The 24,544-nt window shown below is 42.6% G+C and overlaps 1 protein-coding gene across 3 annotated transcripts in view; it reads right to left on the bottom strand.

Annotated features, from left to right (window-relative positions):
• Positions 1-1,675: 1,675 nt before the first annotated feature.
• The window catches only part of MUSK (muscle associated receptor tyrosine kinase), a 54,807-nt gene continuing 31,938 nt past the window's right edge, over positions 1,676-24,544 (bottom strand). Inside the window, exons 8-17 of one of the 3 annotated variants that reach the window (XM_066182390.1) lie at positions 24,210-24,216; positions 21,227-21,493; positions 16,146-16,321; positions 15,713-15,736; positions 13,043-13,131; positions 12,544-12,703; positions 11,110-11,299; positions 10,580-10,771; positions 4,222-4,370; positions 1,676-2,352 (exon numbers count right to left, since the gene is read on the bottom strand). In XM_066182390.1, the coding sequence (XP_066038487.1) occupies positions 1,676-2,352; positions 4,222-4,370; positions 10,580-10,771; positions 11,110-11,299; positions 12,544-12,703; positions 13,043-13,131; positions 15,713-15,736; positions 16,146-16,321; positions 21,227-21,493; positions 24,210-24,216 (1,931 nt within the window). The remainder of the gene's footprint in view (positions 2,353-4,221; positions 4,371-10,579; positions 10,772-11,109; positions 11,300-12,543; positions 12,704-13,042; positions 13,132-15,712; positions 15,737-16,145; positions 16,322-21,226; positions 21,494-24,209; positions 24,217-24,544) is intronic. The other 2 variants (XM_066182391.1, XM_066182392.1) reach the window with 2 other exon arrangements.

Below are 24,544 nucleotides of genomic sequence, written 5' to 3'. Positions count from 1 at the left end.
AACAAAACCAACAAAATGAAAACCCAAACAAACTGGAGAGCAGCAGAGAAAAGTATGATCTTTCCAGTTCTGTTCTTTATAATGGTTCACAGACCTTATCAAGTTTACTTTTCAGAAAGCATAGATAGCTGCTCTCTGTTGCTGCTTTCTGGGTAGGCTAAACCAGTGTGTCCCAGTTACAGAAGCCACACCAAACACTCATTCACTTGCACTCCTCTCTTCAGTCACAATGCACATCCCTGCCCCAGGCTGTATTTTCCATCATCAGTGATGCTCTGGGACAACTGCTTCTCACTCCACAAGGAGCTAAAAGGATACACCTGTCACCACAGGAATAAAATTTTCTCTAGCACTGAAGCATTCATTACAATTTGGAGAACTTTTAGCAGAGAAACATTTGGTGTTTGGAGATGGGCTGTGGGCTATGTGTAGCTAAGGCAGTCTCATCTTTGCCCTGCAGATGGACAGTTTGCAAATCTCCCTGTTTGCACCCACTTTCTCCACCTTCTCCTAACTGACAGGTTGTCACTGAAGGACACTGGTGGCAGACGTCCACCTTCCTTACTTCTCTGTCTCTAAACTGAAGCACAAGGAAAGGTGGCCAGCAAATATTGTCGGGGGACTTAAGAGAGCCTGTCAGGAAAGGAAAACCAGAAACAGGAGGCAAAGATTGTAAAGGAAAAGGAAAAAAATCATTAATGCAACCTGCCACACTTCTGCAAGAGGGGATGCATTTCACCCTCCTTTCGGCATGGTGAGGACCGTGCAGTGGCAAATAAATGCACCTTGGAATCCCACGAGGTGCAGCACCAGGCCTTTTGGTTGAACTTCTCCCGTAGCACCAAATAGCTTTGTTGCTTCAGGGGAAGGCAGGAAAGACGTGCTGCAATGCTTAAGGAAAGCTTTTAGGTGAGACTTTAACAAACATCAAATTAAGGTGACTCTGAATTTCCCACACTGGAAAATGGAAAGTGTCATGCTTGACAGGCGTTTGCCTGTCTTGGTAACATAAGATGCAGGTGGCTGCCAGCCATCCAGCAGGCTCCTGTTTTGACTCCATCAGTGTTATTGTAATGAGAGAAAGTGGAAGTTAAAAGAAAGACAAAAGTGGCCTACGGCTTCAGAAACATCCTTTTTCTGCAAAAAGGACTGAGGATGCAAAAACAAAATAGTAAACAGTATGCAAAAATAAAATAATAAACAGTATCCCCAAAAGATTGAACTCTGCAATCTTTTTTAAATAATACTTAAAAACATAAGAGAAAGGGGAAAAAAAGGTAGAAGCCAAGAGTGTAAGTGCAGAAGGGCATGGTGGGATCTATTAGGAAGGGAAGAAACAGTGGCAGGGAAAAAACATTGGTTTGCCTTCCCCGGGCAACTTTGTGCTCCTGGAAATGCTATATGCAAGCACTGAGTTAGCATGGCCAGCACTCTCACCAACCTGGGGAGTCCTGTCTTGGTGGCTAAAGGTCAGCCCTGTTGTTTGGGAGGTACAGTCCCACTCAATGAGGTGCAAAAGGGGGTACAGTCTATATTTCTCGCTTGGTAGTGGAACAAGCTGTTTCTCCTCCCTGAGTGGGACAGTGTACAAAGCCACCATTGCTCAGGAGCTCATGGACTGGTCCTAGTCAGTCTGGATAGGTGGACACAGGAGACAAGGAAGGAAATGCATCCCTCAGACAGACATGTTGGCCACAGCCCTCTTGTACATTCGCTCCAAGATGCGGTGGATGCTGGCAAAACCTGGTCGGTCGGCAGGCAACTTGCACCAGCAGAGGCGCATCAGGTTGTAGAGCTCCAGGGGACAATTGTCTGGGCAGGAGAGGACATTCCCATCCCTCACGTAGTAGATGACCTCCTCATGAGCCATCCCGTAGTAAGGCTGCATGCCATAGGAGAAGATCTCCCACAGCACCACTCCATAGGCCCACACATCAGACTCTGTGGTGTAGCGGTTGTAGAAAATGGATTCGGGGGGCATCCAGCGGATGGGGATGGCATCATTCTCATTTGCTTTGTAATAGTCAGCCGAATATATGTTCCTCGAGAGACCAAAATCAGCAATTTTGACCACCATGTTCTCCCCCACCAGGCAGTTCCTGGTGGCCAAATCCCGGTGGACAAACTTGCGCTCAGAGAGGTAGGCCATGCCGGCAGCAACCTGCTTGGCAATGCAGAGCTGGCTGGTGCAGCACAGTGCCAGGGGGTTGGGGAGGCGAGGCCTTGTGTCCAGAGTGTCCTGCACCAGGCTGCAAAGGTTGCGGGGCGAGCGGTCACGCAGGTACTCATTCAGATCCCCGTAGGCCATGTACTCGAACAGCAGGCACATCGGCTTCCCAACCGCACACACGCCTGGGAGAGGACAGACCACACAGCTCATTTGGGCAGCAAAGAGAGTTCTACTGTGCAAAAGCCAAAAAGTCCAAAAACACTTACACAAAAGGGAGACTTCCAATAATGCAGAGAGAGAGGTGACCATGCAAATACCATTAACTTTGTGTGCATTCATCATGCATGCTGCCTCTTTTGAAGTCCTTCATCAGAGATCTAACGCTGAGCTCCATGGGTGATGTTAACAAGTCATGCACATGCCTACATGCAGAATTTTTGTCAACATCCCAGGTAAAACACAAGTCTTTTGGAGCTATATTTAATTAAGAGCCCAGTCCTGCTTAAGCTAGCATTAACAAAAGTATTGCCTCTTCCCAGGTGCAACTGCAAGGACTTTCAGGAAGTAACCTTTAAAGTTTTGATCATATTATTTTTAATTATTTTATTTGTTGTGATCATTGTATTATTACAACAATAATATTGTTGTAGGCATGACACATAAGCAGGAAGTCTTCACAAGGGGCATGTTCAAGGGTTCAGTGGAACACTCGAATTGCAAGGAAATTCACAGCTCTAATGAATTCAAAACTCTAATTCACAGTTCTTTATTTTAAACAACTCATGCAAAAAATATTGGTTGAGGAACTACTTTTGGCATGAGTGATATGCAAAAATGAAAGAAAAACAAATAAAAGCAGACAGCAGAAAGGAGACATTTGCCATATCTGTTAGATGCAGAATGCAGTCCCACTGAAGGGCATATGGTTGGCTCTTCATCAGCTATATTGGTGGGCCAGCATTAACCACACTTGCATGAGCCTTACTGTTCATACAGTGATAAAGTAATATCTGTGCGCCTATCATTTAGCTGCTAACCAGCTAATGCAAACATTTAAACCATTTAAAATGTATGTGTTTTGCTTTTTTTGGGCCATCGCTTAGCAAGTGGTGATGCAAATTATTGTGAAATCTGAAATTCTGGTTGATGACCTAATATTTGAATTTTTGAGGAAAAACAAATGGCTGTTCCCAGTCTGATGAAATCAGGATCTGACAAGCATGACAAGTGTATGTGAGAGATTTATCATCCAAGCTGTCTTCAATAATGTGGCTGTTTCTCCACAGCCCCATGATGCAACATTAGTTTGTGCCTGCACCTTTGCCCTTTTCTGGCCTAAAATGTGTTAACAATAAACACAAAGTTTAGTTCAGCTTGGTGCATTTCCTGCTTTTCTTTTCTGTAGCCAAAGTACCTGTATCAACCCAGCTTCCTCAAAACTGTGGTTTATCAATTTCAAATGTTATGGAGCTTCCTACTGAAATAAATTAAGATCTCAGATACTCCCGTTCATGAGAACCAGATCTGCATACAACAACTTAGAGCAGGATTGCCAGATAAAGGTGGCCAGCAGCACCTACTTCAAACAAAAAAATTACAATTTTCTAAAAGAATATTTTTGGTCACCAGTTTTCTTCTCAGAAAATGCCTTATTAGTCACGCCGCAGTGTCAAGACTTTCTAAGAAAAATCCAGCAAAGAAGGATGTCCTTTCAGATGAGAGTGGAAGGAATGGAAAAGACCATTTTTGTGGCTGGCTTTTTTTGCTCATTTAATTTTGTTTTTTTCAATGCTACTAAGTGTTCAGACATCACAATAGTAAGTGGGACCTATAAAACTAACAAGACTTGTGCTATTTCTTTTCAGTACCCACAAAATAAATCACAGTTCCAGGAAGTTCATGTCTTCCCTTGTAAAATATCCGTGTCAATGTTATTAGACATGAAGCAGAGCTAGGCAGCAAGATGACCAGCAGTATACTCAGTGCAGCATGAGGAGGCTTTGATGCAATGCATCATCCTGTTAAGGTAATAGGATGCCTCACTGAGATACCTAAAAGTTTGACGATGTTCGGATTGTCAAATTCTGCCATGAGAGCTGCTTCCCTCTGAAAGTCAGCCTGCATGTCTGCAGATGCTTCCTCCTTCAGCATTTTCACTGCTACCATGGTGAAAGGTTCATATGGCAGCAGCCCTGGGGCCCTGCAAGGAGAGGGAAGAGAGGAAACAATCAGTGATGAATATATGCACAGTAAATCTAGGTTCTGTTTCTGATGCAAAAGGAGAGGCTGACCAAGAAAGAAAAAGAAAGAAAGAAAAAAAAAAAAAAAAGAAAAAGAAAAAAAAAAAAAAAAAGTTGGAAGGCCTCAGAACCAACAGAAGGAACCTTAAAGCCCAGTTTCATCTCTGGGGACTGCAATACGCATTGCATATTACAGAGATATTTAATTTGGTTCAGGAGGGACAAAATTCAATATAGTTTTATGATTACTGGTCTTGCTGCTTACAGACTCATTATCAAGTCTGGTAAAGGCATAAATAAGTAACAGGTTGGTAAGAAGCAACGTCTCCATAGGCTGGAGATCACATCAGAAATTTAATGAAGGAGAGGATGGACCCTTCAATCCAAACAATTCCCTTTTGGTGTGTAATGGTGCAGTTAAAAATAAACCTATTTTCTATGAAATTGTTGAGAGTTCTTCCTTTCCCATACCTGGCACAATGGCGGCTTTGGTATATCTGGCTACTGTTAGAGTCAAAGTAACAATTACAGTAAATGTATTCCCTTGGATTTGTAAGGAAAATAGCCTTTAGTTACTGTTCTCTGTGTATGTGTGCATGGCACGTGTCTGTACCTTTAATTCAACAACTTATAAAACCATTAGCTAATTTCAGCTGGATTTAATATAGTGTAGCTGAGGTCTAGAAAACAGTTAATATTCTTACAAGATTGTGGAAACACATGACAGGATAGAAGGGACAAAGCAAACCTGTGCCTTGTATGGAGAACAAGTTTATGTGTGAACACACAGGTTTTGACACTGGTGAATCTTCATCTAAAACTTAGAGACACAAATCCGTGGGAGACAGAACCCTGACCTGGAGAAACCAACTTGTTTTCTTATGCATGAGTCCCTGCACCCTTAACAAATTAATTAGATGGGCTTGCCAAAGATTTTGGGGTAGCTGTTGTCAGAGAAGAGTAACTTCCCACTCTTCAAACATGCACCAAACCTCAGACATACTTTTTGTTTCCAGTGCAAATTCTTCCCAGGAGCCTTGCAGCTGAAATTCTGTACAGGTAGCCAGCCAGACCCCACGGAGAGTGGTGCCCATTTATGTGTCATGTTACTACACCAGCCTGACTGCCCTCCCATTGCTTGAATGACAGGTTATTTTATTGCTCAGTAGCAGCTAGAACAGACTCCAATTTCCAAAGCAAACTTCCAGCTTCCTTGTCTTCTACTTCAGACACATGGCAGTTGTCACAGTTGCACTTGGATGCTGTAAATGTCAAATGTCACTGGATGGCAGGATGTCCATCAAGAAAGGAAGCACAGGTGGCTAGATCACAGCTGAGACACTCAGGCAAGGACGTTTGGCATGCCAGAGCAGAGGATCAGACCCCACACTTGTCTGCTTGTGCTGCCTCCATTACAGCACAGTGTCTTCCTTCTTTTCCCCTGTGCTGGGCTGGCAGCAGTTTTCAGTCTCATAGGAGGGGAGGAGTATAAGCACCTACCACCTGCTGTCAATTCTCAGCTCTAGAGCTAGCAGCAGCCTCCTGAACAAAGTAATAGAGACTTTAAAAGTAAAAATAGGAGGCATTTATGTCTTCCAGATAGTCTCATAGATTACCACTCATCTCTGACTAGAAGACCCAGCAGAGTGCCAAAGCAGGGGTAGGCAGAGCTCAGTCATGCCTGCTTTGGAGACAGAAACTCACCCCAGGTGATGTACACTCAACCACCCCATTTCACTGAATCCTGTAATAATGTAAACTCACCTAAATGTGACCAAGTGAGGTTAAGCTGCACAAAGTCTTTTAACTGGCCTTCAGGCAAAAGCCAGAAATTTCACCTTTGGTAGCTTGTGGTGATGCAGTACGGTTCTTAGCAGACCTGGGAAACTCACACTAATCTGGCACAGAGGTAGAGACTGTCTGAAGTCCTGGCAGACAGCTATCAAAGCTGACCCTTTTCATGACCTGAAGACAGTCTTTGCACAAATGACAGGGGCACATCTGCAAGGTAGCAGTGGGAAACTGCTGCCTCTGAACCTGGAAAATTCAGGTGAAGGGCCAGAAAGGGGAATGTTTTTCGAAAAATAGGTCAATTGTCTTCTAGAACAGGGAAGCACCAAAAAAATTACCTTAGGTAATCTCTCTTGCAAATAATTAAAAGTTGAGGAGAAATTTACACTGTTTGTGCACAAGGTGGATAGCAACAGTCCTTTGCCTGCTTCACCACCAATGGATTTGTGCACCAGAGGCATCAGTTGGCATTTAAGTACACGCTGCTCAAAGAACTAAGCAGCGGTGCAGTTAGGAATTTCACTCTGAGCCTATATAGAAAATGTCTGATTTAAGTTCCCAGCTAGGTTTTCTTTTCAAAGAAACTATGTCGTTTCTATGCAGCAACCATGAAAAAAAAACAAGGAGCAGTCTGAAGCTTTTATTTGAGACTGTGTCCTGCTCCCATCTTGCTCACCATAACAATCAAATAGCTTCTCTTAGATCATTACATAATACAATCAACATATACAGAGACTGGTGGGAATCTACCTTTACGCCATCCTTTGGTTTAGTTAAAAAGTGAGCAGGAGACTGCTCTGAATCAGCAGTGGCTGCTATTTGAGGGAGTTGGGAAGGGTGGGGGTTTTTTTTAAATTAACACCCACACTATTTTTCAGCTATATATGAGACAGCAGATCAAAGAAATACCCTTTGTAGATGGACAGAACATAAGGAGCTTCTGTCAAGAAACTCTGACCTTAGGGACAGCCTTGTCCTTAAGGAGCGACAAGTTGTGCATTTGTAGTGTAGGTCTACCAGCCTACTAGCAAAAACTCCATACTGGCCTACTAGCAAAGACTGCACATCCAGGTTTTTGGCAACCCTGATCTTCAGGCTTAGCCTGGACCACACGGCTCCAGCTCTGGGAGAAAACTTGTGTGCTGATCTGCACTGAACTGCATGGAGCTGGTGCTCTGGTGGCTTGTGGGGCCAGTGTGGTCCTCCCAGAAAGAGAATCAGCCACAAGGACCCAGCTGGAACAAACCTGAGCCATGTGCTGAATTTCGTTCTAAGCATGGTTACTTCCTTATCCTTCCAAGTGTAAAGCCATTCCTGGTGAAGACAGCAGCCTTTCAGGAGAAGCTGGTAAATGATAGCTAGACACTTCCTGTCCCAACATGTTGCTTGACCCAGGAGTGAGTAAACACTGAATCAGTACTCACAGCAGCCAACTGGCAAAGACATCACTGGCACTGCGTGCAGAGCTTTGTTTACAGAAGAGCGAGAAACATGAGAGCAGAAGTAAGAGGATTGCTAAACTTAGCTTGAGATGTCCATTTAACACAGGCAGGAAAGTACATTTTATCCTTCTGAGATGGGAAGGCAATAATTTGAGTTTTGATAGTTTCAGCAACCTGGATAGACACACAGCTTGTAACAGTGGGTCAACGGTCTGCACTGATCTGCCAGCAGTGCACAGAAATGTCCATAGCTTTTTATAAGGAATTATAAATCCTTGGAGGCACTTTTGATAGAGATGGTGATAAAATAGGAGGTCCCTCAGAAGCAATATTTCTGTAGCTCCTTCCTTAAGCCACAGAGAGCAAGCATCTCTCAGGATGTGGTACTCCTCACTTTGCAAATGCTTGACCAGGTCTGATGCTTTCTTCTTCATTCCCCTGTCTTTTTCTCTCAGTTACCACTAACAATAACTAAAAGTCTTAATGGAAAGAAATTGCAGAGCTGAAGTGGATGAAATCCACATAAAAAATCATCACATCACTTTGGCACTTGCTTAACTAGCACTTTAGTAACATTTGAATGCCCTTTGAGAAGCCTTGCTTGATATCCATGAAAGCCATTTCGAGCTGAGAAAGGTCTGTGCAGCACTCAAATTGTATTAGAACTCCCAGAGCGAGACCAAAGCAGCACTTAGCAAGAAGAATGTCTGCACTGTTCGCACACAGGTGAAGACTCCTGCAGCATGAGCAGGAAGGTGCCCTGCACCTCAGGGCAGCTCAAGTGCTGTGCTGAGGCTGGGACAAGAGCTGCCCTGTTCCCCCAGAGTGCAGTGCCCCAAGCACAGCTGTTGTACAGTTTCTGTAGCTTTGTTCTTGTTTCAAGCTCAGGCTCCAGGCTAACAATTCATCACAGGCTAAGCATCTATGATGATCTCACTGCGAGCCCTTTGAATTTTGCTATTTTTAGTTCTCTCTGTAGTAAAGAAAAGTATGCCTGCTTCTCTTCCATTAGAAATAATTTATCTCTTCATTAGGAAAAAAATCCATCACAGCTATTGAAACTGTTTCCCAGCTGTAACACATTTAACCTGTATGGAACTCATTTTCTAGCAGGTCTATCAACAGCTTAGCTATAAACATTACAAATACCTAGTTTGCATTATGACTGCTTTTTGCAAGGATAGTCCTTTGCTTTGTCAGTCAACAAAAGCATTTCACCAAGCAGATCTTGGCCTATGGTGGGACACTGGTCCTTCCCTGGCTTTTTGTGATGTCCTCATACACTACTCCAGATACAGCTACAAAATCAGCCATGCCCCATACTTGTTAACTGCAAAGGTCAAAGATAACTGCCCTGACTAAGCAGAGAACTATGCAGCCTGTACACTTTCTTCTAGGAATTTGGGGATGGGACTTTAGGAGGAAACCATTACTGTCTTGCACATTGTCTTGCAGAAATTATAGATTCTGTCAAGAAAAACTAGGCATCTTCCATCCTCCTCATTTTTGGGACTGTCAATTAAAGATTTTTCATATTTGTGAAAGTGCACAATCTCACCTCCCATGATATTATCAGAACTGAGCTGTCATCTAATATCTCAGGTTTAAAACAGGTAACAATGGCTGCAAATTCCAAAAATAAAAAGTGAGAAACTAACTAAAGGGGATACTGTAGAAACCTAGAGGTAAGGGAGTTTATGTACATTACTCAAACACTGATATCCAGATAGCTATGGAGCCAACAAAAGATTGTTATGGCTGGGGAAAGGGCCCACACAGAGGTAGAGCAACATTTTTCTGAGACAAGTGTCCTTGTTCTGGCTCCTGGAGATAAGGACAACACCGTACACCAGAGGTGCAGGAATGAGGATAAGAAGTAGGCAGGAAATGGACTGCAATGGGGGATCAAGAGCACCCAAGAACTCCAAAGCCCTCAAACCTTGTCCAGAAAGGTCGGGAGGAAGGGGCTGCCCATGATAACTCACTTGTACAGAAAGTTAGCTTCAGGGCACAGAAATTTTACTATAAAAGGGTACCCCCACAAAACCTGGGCACTCATGTGCCCCAGAACCCTAAACTTCCTGTCAGCAGAATTGATGGTGGAGCCAGGACCACTGATCTTTTTTCCTCTCCTCCTTTCTGTCTCTCCTTCCATTTTTAATCCATCTTTCTGTCTCCCTTCCTTTTCACACTGCCCCTTTATTCATAACCCACTGCCCTCTGCTTATATAGTAGGTTAGGGACTACAAAATAGCTATTGCCATGGCAGGTGTGTAATTTACTAATAAGAATTTTTTTTTTTTGGTACATTTTTGTAGATACTCTGACTTTTGCTGTTCCTTTCACCCATGAGCATCTACAAATTTTGAGTGTGCATTTCCCATTAAGATTGGGACACCACAGACACACAACCACTCCTCATGTCCTCATTGTCCTATGTGGGGAAATTTTTTAGGGGATTTCTAGTTTGGTTTGGTTTGGTTTTGCCAGTGAATTAAATTGAAATTCAGTTGGGACTGAACTGTAGCAGGATACAATAATGTAATCTGTGGTAATTGCACAGAAAAATATTGGTGTTACAATGGAGATCACCACACACTGACAATTCATAAATGCTGGGAAATGTAAGAACTTCACAATAGCTCACATGTCACAGGCAGTACCTTTGGCAAAATTTAGCTGAAATTTTACACCAGACTTTAGTATGTGAGTAAGGCATTACTTCTACTAGAGAGCAGAAAAGAGTAATTTGTGGCAAAAGTTTATCAAATATTGACAGATAGCACCAGACAACAAAGACAATTATTCAAACCTAAGGGTTGTGTACCATTTGATACACATGTATTTGAGTCGGTGGATGGATGGATGAATTATTTGCAGTGCCAATTTTTCACAAGTACCTTCACATAAAGAAGATTCACAAAGAGACTGCTTACCTGGCTTGGAAGACTCTACCAAATGCTCCCTCCCCAATATCTCTCACATATTCAATATTGTTCCTGGGATACTCCAGGCTAAGCAATTTTGGGTTGAGGAGAAGAGGCATGCGCTGATACATGGGGTTGGGGTGCAGCCGGTCCAGGAGCAGTTCAGAGGGCAGAGTGGTGAGAGTTGGTGTCTCCGACTCTCTGAAACAACAAAGCAATTTTTGGTCAGCGTGTACACAGCCCTCAACCAGGAGATAACTATACACATCTCCTCCTGAGCTTATGTCTTTCAGGATGGAAAAGGAAGGTGCAGCAGGGCTACTGAAGGAGCCTTGCAGCAAGGTGTTATGCCATGGCCCTAATCACCAGGCCACCTTCTGCCCTGGCACAGGAGTTCGACAGAATTTACACTGGCCTGCCACAGGCAAAGAGAGGGCTGCTGTCCCTTACCAGATGTTCACAGGACTTCACTCTCAAACAGTAGAAAGCCTTTTTTTCAAAGCAGCATTTCTTGCACTGAATTAAGTTCCAAGTTTTACCTTTTCTTGTTTTTCCACTGTTTTCGATGACGGCAGCAAACCAGGGTGATAATTCCAAAGATCACAGCCAGAGCAAAGCTGGAGATGATCGAGATGATAACGGTCATGGAGTATGTAGGGGAAAATGGAGGAGGAGGGGGGAGATTTAGAGTCTCTCCGTTTGGTTTTCTTGTTCCCAGTGATAACAATGCTGTAATGCAAATAAAATCAGAGGGTTATGCCTCTTCTAGATTATGGAGCTTTCTCTAAGGGAAATTTAGAGCTAGCCTGCCATTCTGGGAATTACTGACACAACCATATAACCACATGAGAGGACCATACTAGGGAAGCTTGGTTTGCAGTTTGCAAACAAAACCCATTTGTGCTTGCCAGATGCGAAAATCCAAGATCTGGTAAGACTGATATATAATTCCCATTAAGCTGAGAACACGGTTTTTGTATGGAATATTGGAAAGAGTTACAAATGGGAGGTCACATCTGATAGTCTCAACAGTACTCAAATATAGTAATGTCTGCAGAGGGAAGGATCGATGGTGCACAATGTAAACCACTATGTATCATGTGTCCTAAAAGGAATCTGCAGGGAGGAGTGCAAGACCAAGTAAGTTCAGTGTGATACTTTCCCAAAATATCCTTTTGCCCCCAACAATTTGCATCTCAGTCTCTTTAGGGGGAAAATAAGGAAAACTAGTTTAAAGCAGTCTTGGCTGTATTATTAGAGGAAAAAAAATCACTTAACTGTCTGTGGAGTAGTTTGTGAGACATTCTAGAAAATGCTACTCTCTGCATGCAATGATTGAGAACCAGGAAGAAACTGAAATTCTTCTACTTCTTAATTGCCAGCTAAACTGAAAATTACTTGTTTGCACTTATGTCCATGGAACCCCTGTTCCCTGTGCAGGAAGTTTCCAAATGCAGTCTTTATTTCTAAGCCCTGAAATCCAGAAACTTGGAATCTTGGATGCAGTATTTTCCAAAAAACTGGTCTATTCTTTGAACAAGAAATAACAGGAAGACTTAGCTTCAACATCAAAGAACAAAGATGCTTCAAACTTTTTTAGGCTTATTTTAGTTAAAACTAGGGGGGGAGGGGGGTATTACTGAAAAAAATCACCCTAAACTAAAAAACTTCGGAAAGCAGCCTGTAACCCTACCTTCTAAACATTCTGACAAATTAATTTTTAAGAATTCCACAGGACATTGTACTTTATCTTTGGCATTTATATAACCTAGGGCTTGATTTGCCTGTCTTCATTTTCCCCTCTTCATGGGGCACATTAAACCTTCTGGTTAAAGATGCTGAGTGAATCCATCAGAAGACCCAGACCTAGCTGAATTCAGAAGACAGAACATATTGGTGTACTCAGGATGCAAACACCTTGCATGGCCACAAAACAACCACAGTGGCAGAAATTATAAAGTGCAGTTGCCTACCATCTCCACAGGGAGACACACTGCAGTATTCCCAGGTCACAGCTGGATCCTTTGTGTAGCACCAGGGACGCTCGTTCTCACCTCCTGGATTGCGGCAGTAATTCTCAGCATCAAACAGCTCAGGGAAAACCTGGGGAGTCCTTCTGTGCATATGGGGGGCCTTAGGGGAGACAGCAAATTTTATTAGTGCTTCAGCATAATTTTCCCTGCTATTATTATTAAAACAAAACGAAAAAAAGCACCGAAGGAGTGAAGAAAGACAGAGCCTTGAAACAGCCTTCCAGTCACCTGGAATGACAGAGAATGCATTTTTACACAGTAAGGGGAACAGACTGAAATATGATGAGATTGTAAAACATCAGTGAGCTCAAGACTGAAGGCAACCTGTTCCTCACTCATCCCTTTCACTGAGACTGGGCTGCCTGACTCTGAGAAACTCCTTGGAAAAGCAAACCTTGAGCACAGCTCTCCATTTGGTGGATCTCACACTGACACGCACCTGATCACTCCACTTCTGGCAGGGAATGCCAGATGCTGTGACATTGGCTGTGCCCTGGTAAAACTGGCCGTTGCCACTGTAGCAAGTTCCTGGGAGAAAAAAAAGGACAAGAAAACCCCATGGGGTCAAGGCATTTCAGACCATGTCCTGTAGCAGAGACTCACAAGAATAAAGCTTGTGCCATTACATGAGACCATCCGACAGCATCAAATCTGAAGGACTAGACAAAATAGGAAGGGTACTGTTTAACCTCCTGTTTACACTCTAATGGATTGTGCACTCAATACATACAAGGAAATCTGGTAAAACTTCAAAGACAGCACTGCAGCTATCTCTGAGGAAATAGGCCATGTGCCTGTGATGGTTGAGCTGCAACTACCTAGTTCACAGTACATCATGCAGAAAGTGCAGGGCAGAACCACACCAAACCCACCCAAGCAAAACCAAGGCAGAAAGCAAATCACAGCACTGGTTGCATGATTCACAGCCTGCATTCTTACTGGGGCACTAATAAGAAGACTCTCATGTTCATCAGGTTGGTAGCAGGGAGCTGGGATTCATAAAGGTGCCCTCCTCCTGCTTCTGTACATTGCTTATCCTTGTGGATTATTTGGAAACAGCCTACAGTTTTCAGCATGCATAGAAACCATATCCTGAATTATGATCTGAACTATGACCTAAGGAATGGTATCAGTATAAAACAACGCTCCTTATAATGAAGATAGTGTAGTCAATGCATACACAGGGCCTGTTTCAGCTGCAGAAAAATTAAGCAGAAAATCTTGAGATTTTACTGCAGGAATATACATTCATGTCCTCATAGGACATATGTCCTCACATACACCTGAGCTCATAGGAGAGTTTGATGCATGCTGGCATAATCTAGGAAGCAGGAAGACAGCAGAGGTAATGCAGCCTTACACATTTCAATACATAGTAGTAATCTCTAAACTCAGCTGAGCCAAGGCTAACATTGGGACGGATGGCATATATTAAGGTCCACTGCATTGTTAGCCTTGGTAGAAAAATTAACAAACCAGGAAGTTCTTTTGTCATAATTTTGTTTTCCATATTTTTATTTTCTAATGTGTATTTCTTTGACTGATACATAAATACCATTTATGACTCCCATCAGCAATACAATAGCAGCCCCCACATGATGGCAACTGTAGCTCTGCAGAGGTGTAAAATCTTGTTAAGCTGTTCTGGAACATACTTGTGTACCTGAGCCCAGAATTTTATTTGTTTCACATTCAAAGGCAAGGAAAGCAGTGCCTGACACATGCCTCTTGACACAGCTAGTAATAAACATGAAAAAGATTTCTTCACAGATCTGAAATAAAAATCAGTGGGACACCTTAACAGATGAATGTGGAGAGCTTTAGGGGCAAGAGCAACACTAAGAAAGAACCTCCTGAATCCTTCTCACCTTCTGGAAATGCAGTTGCTTTCATAGACTGTCTTACTACAATCTAGACAATCTTGCTACAAACAGGACAGAGGGAATAATATAGCTGGTCCATCTGGGCATTAGTGAATAATTTGATAGCAAGCTAGAAAACAGTTCAGTTCAAGCTCAACAAACACTTATGCACATAACAATGGGTCTAAAGTAAAAAAGAGGGAGAAATATTACTAAAGTCTCCCTGGTTCATGACTGAATATTGCATATCTGTGCAATGCTACTCTGGGAAAATGTGGTGGAACCTGAACAAAAACGATCATGCATACTCAGGAGACAGAGGATATGTCTTGAAACCTCTGTGGCGAGACTGATGCCATCCCATAAATACTCCACTCATATGCTGACACCCCTCTCTTGTTGTCCCTCTACAAGGACAGGGATGGCTGTATTTGCAGGCTGTAGGCACTGGCCCAGAGGGTGCTGAAGCCCTTGTCTCCACGTCTGCATCACCAGGCCCCTAGGTCTTGGGTTGTCAGATGGAGCCAAGGTCTTTCCATGAAAGAATATTCCCCAAAATTCTTGATTTTTTTTTTCTTTTTAAAACTTTTTGTCTCTCCATGAAGAAGGTGTCTGACACTGCAAAATCTTCAGACTTCAACTGCTTGATGAAGTTCAGTGTCTGAGCTTAAAACTGCAATTTTATATGAGTGGAAGAATTGGGTGTGTGTGTTTCAGCCATGACCAGCAGCAGGGTGGGAGCCTGATGGAAGTCAAAGCAGCACTGCAGGAAATGTCTGGGTCTCACTACTAGTCATGGAAGGCTTATACAAGAAACAGCCAGACTTCAGAGGTGATTTGAGGAAAGTGCTGCAAGCTTAAGGTCTTGCAAGGCCAGCCTGACATAGGTAACCATGTCATGTCAACATATAAGGCTGGGACAACCTCAGAATCAGAAATGCAAATATGGATAGAAGGAATAAGAGGCAAAGGGTAGAAAGGAAAGGAAACAGCTGGAGGGAGGGGTACCATCTAAAACCACTGTGCCTCTCTCATAAAAGTTACCAGCCCATGGTCTCCCCAACCTCCAAAGAGCTGGAAATGTGTTTCCCCATGCCTTGGACGTGGAAACCCAGGCATTCCTCCGTAATAACCAAAATCCAGCCAGCCAGTACCAGCAGAAAACACAAAAATATTGTGCAAATGGCAGCTTCAATGAAGAATATCATGTCCATTTCTAAAAACATAGTCTGGAGCAGTCTACTTACTGGTTATGTTCTCCTTCTTAAAATCTGTGAATAGACAAGACAAGATGTAAGGAGGGATTGTCCAGGATGCAATATCACTGGATGCTCACTTGGAAGCACATTACATGAAAAAGTTTCCTCTCTAGCAGTGCTTCAACAGCTTGTTTATTTACAAAGGCACCTGAGTGGTAATTTTTCTATCATTAAGACTGTTTTTTTGGGATTGTTATGGTCTTCTAAATAACGATCCAGGCTTTATTTGCTTGAGGGATTTTTCCCACACCACAGTTGCACAAGAGAGGCAAACAGCCAAAGCAGCTGCCAGTTCCATGCACAGGTGCTGACAGGACCCACCATCGCCTTTTAGTTTAGTTGTAAATTATAGACTGTACCTTTCCCCTCTCCCTTACCAAGAGCATAGCTCTCTGGACAATCAGCAGCCTGTCCACCTTACCAAAGAAGGGGATGTGGGTGCAGGAGCCGGGATTCTGGTGCAGGCTGGGCAACCTGTTGCATTCAGGAAGAGTGAGCAGCATCAGCCCTGGCTTGTAAATCCCCTTCTGAGAGTTCTCCTCCATTGAGAGCCATTCCTTAAAGCAGTAGAGATCCTTTACAGCGAGGCAATTCTCTCTGCATTGTTTTGCAAAAAACAGTGAAATACAGCTGTCAATGGCTTGAAAAAAAAATGGCTGCACTTAGCAGTGATATGCAGGGGTTATGCAGGCTCCATTAACGGGGTGACACTTCTTTAAAGTCAGTCTGGCTGGCTCATAAACCATAAAGGAAACAGCATGAAATTCAATGGCTTCCTTTAAGGAACATACAAATCTACATTTTTAATGAAGCAGGGTTATGCTAAAACACAACACACACCAAGCTATGAGGAGTTCATTCCTATCTTTTTCTACAGATTTTTTGACATCTTCTACTAATAAACATCATAGAATGATTTGTGTTGGAAAAGACATCAAAGATCATCTAGTTCCAACTCCCTCCCACAGACAGGGGCACCTTCCACTGGACCAGGTTGCTCAAAGTCCCATCTAATCTGGCCTTGGACACTTCCAGGGATGAGGCATCCACAGCTTCCCTGGGCCACCTGTGCCAGTGTTTCACTACCCTCACAGTAAATAATTTCTTCCTATTATCTAATCTAAACCTATTCTCTCTCAGTTCAAAGACATTCACCCTTGTGCTGTCACTATATGCTCTTGTAAATAGTCTCCCTCTCATTTCTAGAGTTAAAAATTTTCAATGTATTCTAAAAATCTCACTTGATTTCTATGAATTGTACACTGAAGTGTCATCTACTAAAAGCAAGAGGTGAGCTGCAATTCTTAACCTTCTTTAATTAAACATTTGCACATACTTTTAATCTCACTGGATAAAAAAATGTAAATTTTTAGTGTGTGTACAGGCAATTTTAAATCCATTTTTCCTCTGTAGATATCTGCAGTAAAAGCTTTAGATTGCCTGGTAAAAAGTGACCTGTCTCTCACCTAATGTATTACCTCCATAACAATGTGAAACATTCACTGACAAGAACTGCTTTAGATGTTTAAATGGGCCTAATATGAGAAATTATGCCTGCACAGAAAAAAGAAAAAGAAAAAGAAAAAAGAAAAAGAAAAAGAAAAAGAAAAAGAAAAAGAAAAAGAAAAAGAAAAAGAAAAAGAAAAAGAAAAAGAAAAAGAAAAAGAAAAAGAAAAAGAAAAAGAAAAAGAAAAAGAAAAAGAAAAAGAAAAAGAAAAAGAAAAAGAAAAAGAAAAAGAGAAAAACAAGAAAACACACCATACTGGGAAGTCTGTGGATTTGTTGTATTGTTCAATTTATCAGTGATTTGCTTATTTATGTAGCCTTTCTTGAGAGTCTAGGTGACAAAATCAGCTTTGAGGTTATGTGCAGAGATTTATTTTGCACAGGTCAGCTGAAGTCTTTCCCAGATCTATAACTTTTCCAACCATCACACAATGATGCAAAAAGAAAATGGTACTTCTGGGGTCTGTGGTGAAGAATTTAGCCAAATTCACCACCTAGTGGGTTGATGTAATCTCTTTAATTAAACAACTGTTTTGGCAAGACCAGATGGTCATGAGTTTCAGCAACGGCTAACAACACTGCAAACCCTCTAAAGCACCTGAAGGATGGAGGCCATTGGGAACTATACCAGAGCAACAGCTTTTCTGCAACTGTAATGAATGCCCATCAATTTAACAAGCTGAAGTCATCAATGCCCAGCTGCTCTGTGCTTGGTTTTAGTCAGTCCTGGTTTATTCCTTTTTCCCTTCCATGGAAGCCAGAATGCAACCAGATGGCAAGTTTATCTTTGTGAAGTAAAGAAATACGTAGATAGGGAAATGAGAAAAACTTGCATTTGAAGCACTGGCTGAGACTTGAGAGATCTGGATTGAATTAGGTCTGTTCATTTCTGCATCCTGAGCATTCTTAAATAAGCCTTTTATTCAGTGTTCAATTGCAAAACACAAAATACCATTTTTCTGCAATGCGTCTGTGCCAGGGTTAAAGGAAGATTCTCTGCACCCTGGAAGACTGGTAAAGCAGCCAGAGGGGGGGATGGTCAGTCACTTCTAGCTGGGTTCACATGGTTGTAGCACCTGATGCTGAGCAGGGAGAGCTTGCTGAGGTCATGTTGCTTCAGGTTATAGTTAGGAATATTATGTCATGTAAATGACAGATGGACAAAGAACAGTAATGGCAGAAGACAGCAAGTTTGCCAGTAGTGTTTCTAGGGACCACAAGAGACTATGTCAGAGTAGGTGGGGACACACACACCCAAACAAAGTGAGAGTTTTCCAACATGAGACTGTTCCCTACAGCCTGATCACTTCCTATCAGCAGTGGTTGAAACAGAAACCGGGAATACTTCTGCTGTTGCAATAACAACCAAAGATAAGAGGCAGATGTAATCAAGAATTATGAGATGAGGCATAGCTTTCCCTTAAGAATTCTCATTCTAAACAATTTGCATCTAAATTTACATTAAGTGAAATTCTCCCATGTGGTTTTCTTCTGTTTCATTTCATCTTGTTTTACCCCTCGTAACTTTCATAAAAGCTTTATGCAGCCTATCAGTTGCTATTCTTGCTAGCTAGCTTCCAAATCTACCTTTTAATGCTCCAAATGAGCATTTTAAAAAAAACAGCATGTAAAGAGAAAAATTGGTGCAGAAAATAAACAATAAGATAAAAATACATGGACGTACATCGAGGAAAGTATTTCCCTCAAAAACTGGGAGAACTCTCCCTCATCTGAGAGAGTTAAATTCTTACTCATTAAGTATTTCAGCTAAAAATTTGTGTAATCTAGCCAGTTTCTGCAAAAAGCTATAAAGTTGTCAGTAAAAATAAGTTAAGAGAATTGGAAAGTAACCAAGACCATGTGAGATGTATTCAAGAGCCACCAGACCTCTCTTAGCCATTAAGAAGTATATATTAGATGTCTGAGTTATCAAAAGGAGTATTGGGCTCTGGAAGAACTGCTGTCCAGCTGAAGTTCTCTGAGGACAGGAATTCGGAAGGACGCTATTCCAGGACTTTTCTTATGAAGAAAGCTGCATTAAAATTGAGGGGGAAGGAGGGAGGTATAATTAATAAAACCCAGCATTGACTCATGAATCTGAAGAAAAATGGTTCCAGGCAAGCCCATTAACACTTAGGTATATTTGCAAATGTTGTAACTGTTAGTTCAGGTGCATCAAGATCAAGTGCACATTTATGTTGGTTTATATAATTCTGACTTTAGAAGTGCCCCAGGTCTTCAGTTAAATCACTGTGAGTTCTGGTCCTGCAGGGCCACTCATGAGCAGGGGTAAGTGAAGCAAAGCCGAGATCTAACTGAAATACCTTGAGGAGCTTTGTGCAAAACCCTGAGCTGATTAAAGGGCTGTGCATGTGTGTCTGAGATATAAATACTGCCACAGATCTTGAGAAAAGGCAGAGAGACCATGTGTTTAAGGGGACAGTGACAAAGACCAGAATAGCGAGTAGCAGGGAGGAACCTGCCAGCAAAAAACAAATTGTAGGACTTGGCTGCATGATTATCTCTGGATACTAGCACATAATCTTCTTTTGTAGGATATATGCCACTCCTGTGTTGATGGTAGAATAGAAAGCAGCATAGGTACCAAATAGAAAACTAAATGTATGGTCAGCATTCACACCGGGCTTTTCCTCTGTGCCTTTGTTTTAGAGATATTGAAGCAACAAAAAAGGTCCTGACTACAAAAACAACATGCTGCTGATTGTCCTAAAAAGCCCCCACGTAACTGGAGAAATTACTACTATTAGACATCTGGCCCAAGTCCAGCAAGCAGTGGGCTTGCCATGTCTGTAGAAAAGATTTGTATTTTCTTTGAGACAATAGAGTTTGTGCTACTCTTCTACTAAACACAAATCTGAATAGTATTTTAAAATGTAGATAAGGTCTTCTTTCAAGGAAGACAAGAACAGAACTGTGTGCTTTAGGCAGGGATATCAGCTGCCCAAATGTGAAATGGGTAATGACTAGGTTTTTTAGGGGCTGAATATGTCAGGGGGGAAAAAAAAAAAAAAAAAGCTTCACCCTGATATATATGTTTGGGGCTGTCCTCTCTAAAGCACACCAAACAATCATAATTACATTATAGTTAAAAATAACAAAACCTGGACTGGGCAGAAGAGCAAAAGCTATGTGCAGAGCTTGGAAAAATCTGTTTTATTCTAGTCAAATAATCTGGGAAAAGTGTAACATTTCAATGCAAAGAGGAAAGAAAGAAAGTCACCTCCATGACCATGGACAAGGAGAACAAGGAACAACGAGGGAAGGACTGCTTGGGAGGTTGCATAATGAGGCAGAAGTGTCTGTCACTGGGATGTGTTTACAAATACCTGTCAACAGTAGATTAGCTATAGTAAGAGATGCTTTGGACTCCTCAGGGTCCCTGTCAGCCCAATTTCAATGCACATTTCTCTGCATATAGAAGGATATAATAACCACATTGGAGTTTTGGTTTATCAGGTACAATTACACAGGCAATGTCTCTGGTCTCATCTTTTTTTTCACAATTTTGTCATAGCAGGAAGTGCTAAATGATTGGCATATTGCCTTGGCCAGATTCGTTGCATCTTCTGAAGCCATATTTAGTCAAAATTCCAAAGAAGCAATTACTCTTTATAGTAATAAAACATATACATACTGGCCTAGTAAGAGTTAACAGATAACAATATGTTAATTATTGAAACTATTTATGTAATTCAAATGGATATTCCTTTCAACACTGTCTTCCAAACACCTGATATAATATAAAGGTCTTGACTTCAAATTCAGACCATACCCTAGCCATTTGCACAGTGAGAGCTGAATCAGTCTGTGTGTGCAGAGGAGAGAGCAAAGGGAAAACCTGTGCAACCCTAGAAGGCACAGCTTCACTCAGTTCCACTTGCTACTGCAAGCCTGGACAATCCCTCACCACTCCCCTGCTGTGTACACATCCCCATGAAATGAAAGTGAAATATGAGCACGTTTTTCTTCATTTACCTGCACACTGGTTTTGGAGCTGGCCCAGCTCCCGAGGGATTGCACTCTTGGAAGATGTAGTTACACAGCAGAGACTCAGCAGCCGGTTGGCAGAATGAACTCACCATTTTCAGTTCAGTCCAGGCAGTGTGCACAAGCAGCTCTTGGGTCTCCTCTGGGTCAGCATACGAGGAGTTGAAGAAAACAAGAGCATTTTTCGCCAAGATAGCACTACACACCTCACCTCTGTATGTGCTGCAGTAGCCTGTGTCACCCTTGTACAGCTTGCTGTCAAGGACAAGAGCACACACACAGTAAGCTCACAGATCTAAACAGCCACGTGAACACAATGGCCCTGTTTCTGAATAAAGTGGCATGCGTAAGGCTAACAGAGGGCAGAGGAGATGGTAAATGTTTGAGTGACTATATAATCCAAGAATGAAACTTCTGCAGGGTATCCTGTTGCCAGCACAGGTGAACTCCAGGGATGAGGCTCTGCTCAAGAGTTGTTAACATTATAAATGGACTAAAGATTGAGTAATCACACAGAAGCATGACCTAGCATGGCCCCTCACCCTGCCCCTAAGCTCTAATGGGAAAATATTTTAGTTTCCTGCTCCCCTGAAGTAGGGATCAGCCATGCTGCTTTCTGCAGTCCTGTGATAACTTAAGATTTTTTCTGTGCTGTCTAACAAGAGTTAGAGTTTAATTTAAGATAGACTTGATGAGCAGGGGCCAGGGAATTTTTCACAAGATCAGACCAAACTCCTGCCTGCCCTTCCTCAGCTCCTGCATCACTCCTGACCCTGCCCCTCTTCCACACCTTTAGCTGGGGGACTCAGAGACAAGGAAGGAACAAGTCTCTGTGTTTTTATTCCCGGTGTTTCTCTGCAAGGTGCATCTTCTCTCTTCACCACATCTCCCATTTTGCAAAGTCCTGCCATATAGCATGGAGACAGAGTTTTGCAAGAGCAATAAAACTCACAGTAGGGTCATGTTCGAGGGCAATTTGTTTATCTTTTCCATGTTATTTGCATCTAGAAGGAGATCTCTCCCCCACTCCCTTCCTCCTTTCTTCCCCGTGGCCATCAAAAGGGAGCAGCAGGGTAAGGGCAATGCACAGGTCAGCCGCGCTTCCAGCAGCTCCCAGGGTCACCCAACAGCAGCAAGGTCTGGGGGTAGAGGAGGTGCCCTCTGCTGAGACAGCCTGTGGGATGCAGTGTCCTTGGTACGGGAGGCAAAGCTGGGAGAACAGACTCCCTCTGTGTGGGGAATGGCCAAATCAGGGCAGGGAGGAGGGCTGGGTGCAGCTGTCCCCACTGCTCATTCAGTCAGTGTAACTAGGGTCAGAGGGTTCAATTCACAACACGCCAACCATTTGGAGCAGTCAACAGAGCTATTTATATCTTTGCCTTTTATTTCTTTCCCTTGTCCAAATAATCACCCATTGTAAACTCCGGGGTTTCTTGCTGGTTTTTGTTCAGAAAACTGGAGGTACGTGGACTCCAAGGGATTACACAAGGATTACACATTTCTGTTCTTCAGATGTTGTTCTCTGCAGATGACACTCCCTGACCCTGTTTTAGCTGCTCTGTTTTGGGCTCTGTATGATTTTTTTTTTTTTTAAATGTTGTCACATTAGATAAAAAATACAGGAAGACACTAATCCCTTGAGGCTTATGAAAGTGGCAGTGATGCTCTGACACTGCATCATCCCAGGCTCCATGGACACACCTTCACGTGACACAGGAGTCCACCAGCATGCTGCACTAGTCTCACTGTCCATGAGATCTCTCCAGCACACAGGAGTTTTCTCCAAAGCAATGCACTGATCCCTGAACCCTGCTAGAACTGTTCTTGGCATGGCAGGGGTAATGTTATTTACATTTTCCTCATGATTCCCATCGTGCTTAATCTGAAAGTTGCATCCTTCCTGTGCCCCAGGGGCAAAAGCAGGGACAGTTGTGCTGCTGACTTCAGGGGGCTGCAGAGGCAGACTGAGAAGAGCTAACAGTACTAACATTTTATTTCTCTGCTTTTCTAAAATATGCAAGGAGACACAGACCAAGTAGCAATGGAGAAATATCAACAACCTGTTTCTCACAATAGTTTGTCACAGAAAGGGAACATCATGCAGCAAATGTTAACACCTATGGGGACAGATGGGCTGAGCACTTGATCTGTGATCTGTGTCCCCATGCCTGTCATACCTGCATTGGTGCAGATGTAAGGCATAAGTCTGCCATGATTACTTAATCACTTTTAAACTTCCTGAATCAATGTTGCAAGCTCCTGGGATGGAATCAAAAGCCTTTGCAGGGGGTCTGTGTCAGCAGAGTGACAAAGCCACGTGCTCAGACTTTCCCAGGCTCTGCTCTTTTCTCTGATGGCCAGAAGGTCCCAGCCCATCTCCCATTCTCGTTTTCCTTCCAGACTGATCAGCCAGTGCAGCATATAGAAACATGAAAGGATTGTAAAGAGAAAAAGCCAGCTAAATAATTCAGTCCTGCAAAAATTATTAAGCAGAAGTTCATTTCTCATCACATGGAAGTGGCTTTACTCATCTATAACTCTGCTTGGAACAAAAAATAACCTTCTCTTGCCTTCATCTGGTGAGCACCAAACCAAAATACATTTTTTAACCATGAACAGGCAGGAGTTTAACTTGTAGTTAAGCTTTGCCATGAAAATTTATAAGGTCAAGGGAAACTGTGGATCTGTAACCAAATAGAATTTCCTTCAGAATATTCTCCCCAATACCATATTTCAAACACCCTTACTGCTGGCTTGACTCAAAACCATCCTTATCTACCCAAGCTTAGTCTCCAATTATGCTTCTGTAACAGACCTCAGTGATCCCTTCGGGTGAACCTCATCTGCACAGTTGGTATGCAGAAACCCTACCCCTTCATTTAAGACAAATTAACCAAACCCCTGGGTTCATAATTATTCTTCTTCCCAGCCCAGAAAGAGCCTCCACAAAACCACAGAAAGACATTCTTACCTCCATTCTGCCAAGAGGCACCAGATCCAGTAATGGTGATGAGCCAGGAGAAAGAAGAAATGGAAAAGACATCAGTGACACTTCATTGTTCCCTCTGAGATGCATAAGTCAAGATTTCCAGGCTAGGAAATATGTCTGAGAACTGTAAGCTGTATGAAAAAAAGTGCACCTAAATTCTGTTCCTTTTTTTGTATCTTCTTATGGGGAAGAAAAGTTGGCCAACACAGAACACTGTAAAGTGAGAAAGAATGATGAGGAGGAAGTGGACTGTTGATGGCAATGCCAGCTGACGTGAACTCTTGCACTGTAAACCCACACTTTTATCCTGATCCTAC

This window comes from Chamaea fasciata, unplaced genomic scaffold (genome assembly GCF_029207755.1).
Source record: "Chamaea fasciata isolate MVZ Bird 193981 ecotype frontalis unplaced genomic scaffold, bChaFas1.0.hap1 SCAF_4, whole genome shotgun sequence".
Taxonomy (NCBI): domain Eukaryota; kingdom Metazoa; phylum Chordata; class Aves; order Passeriformes; family Sylviidae; genus Chamaea; species Chamaea fasciata.
This window is presented reverse-complemented; position numbering and strand designations above follow the sequence as displayed.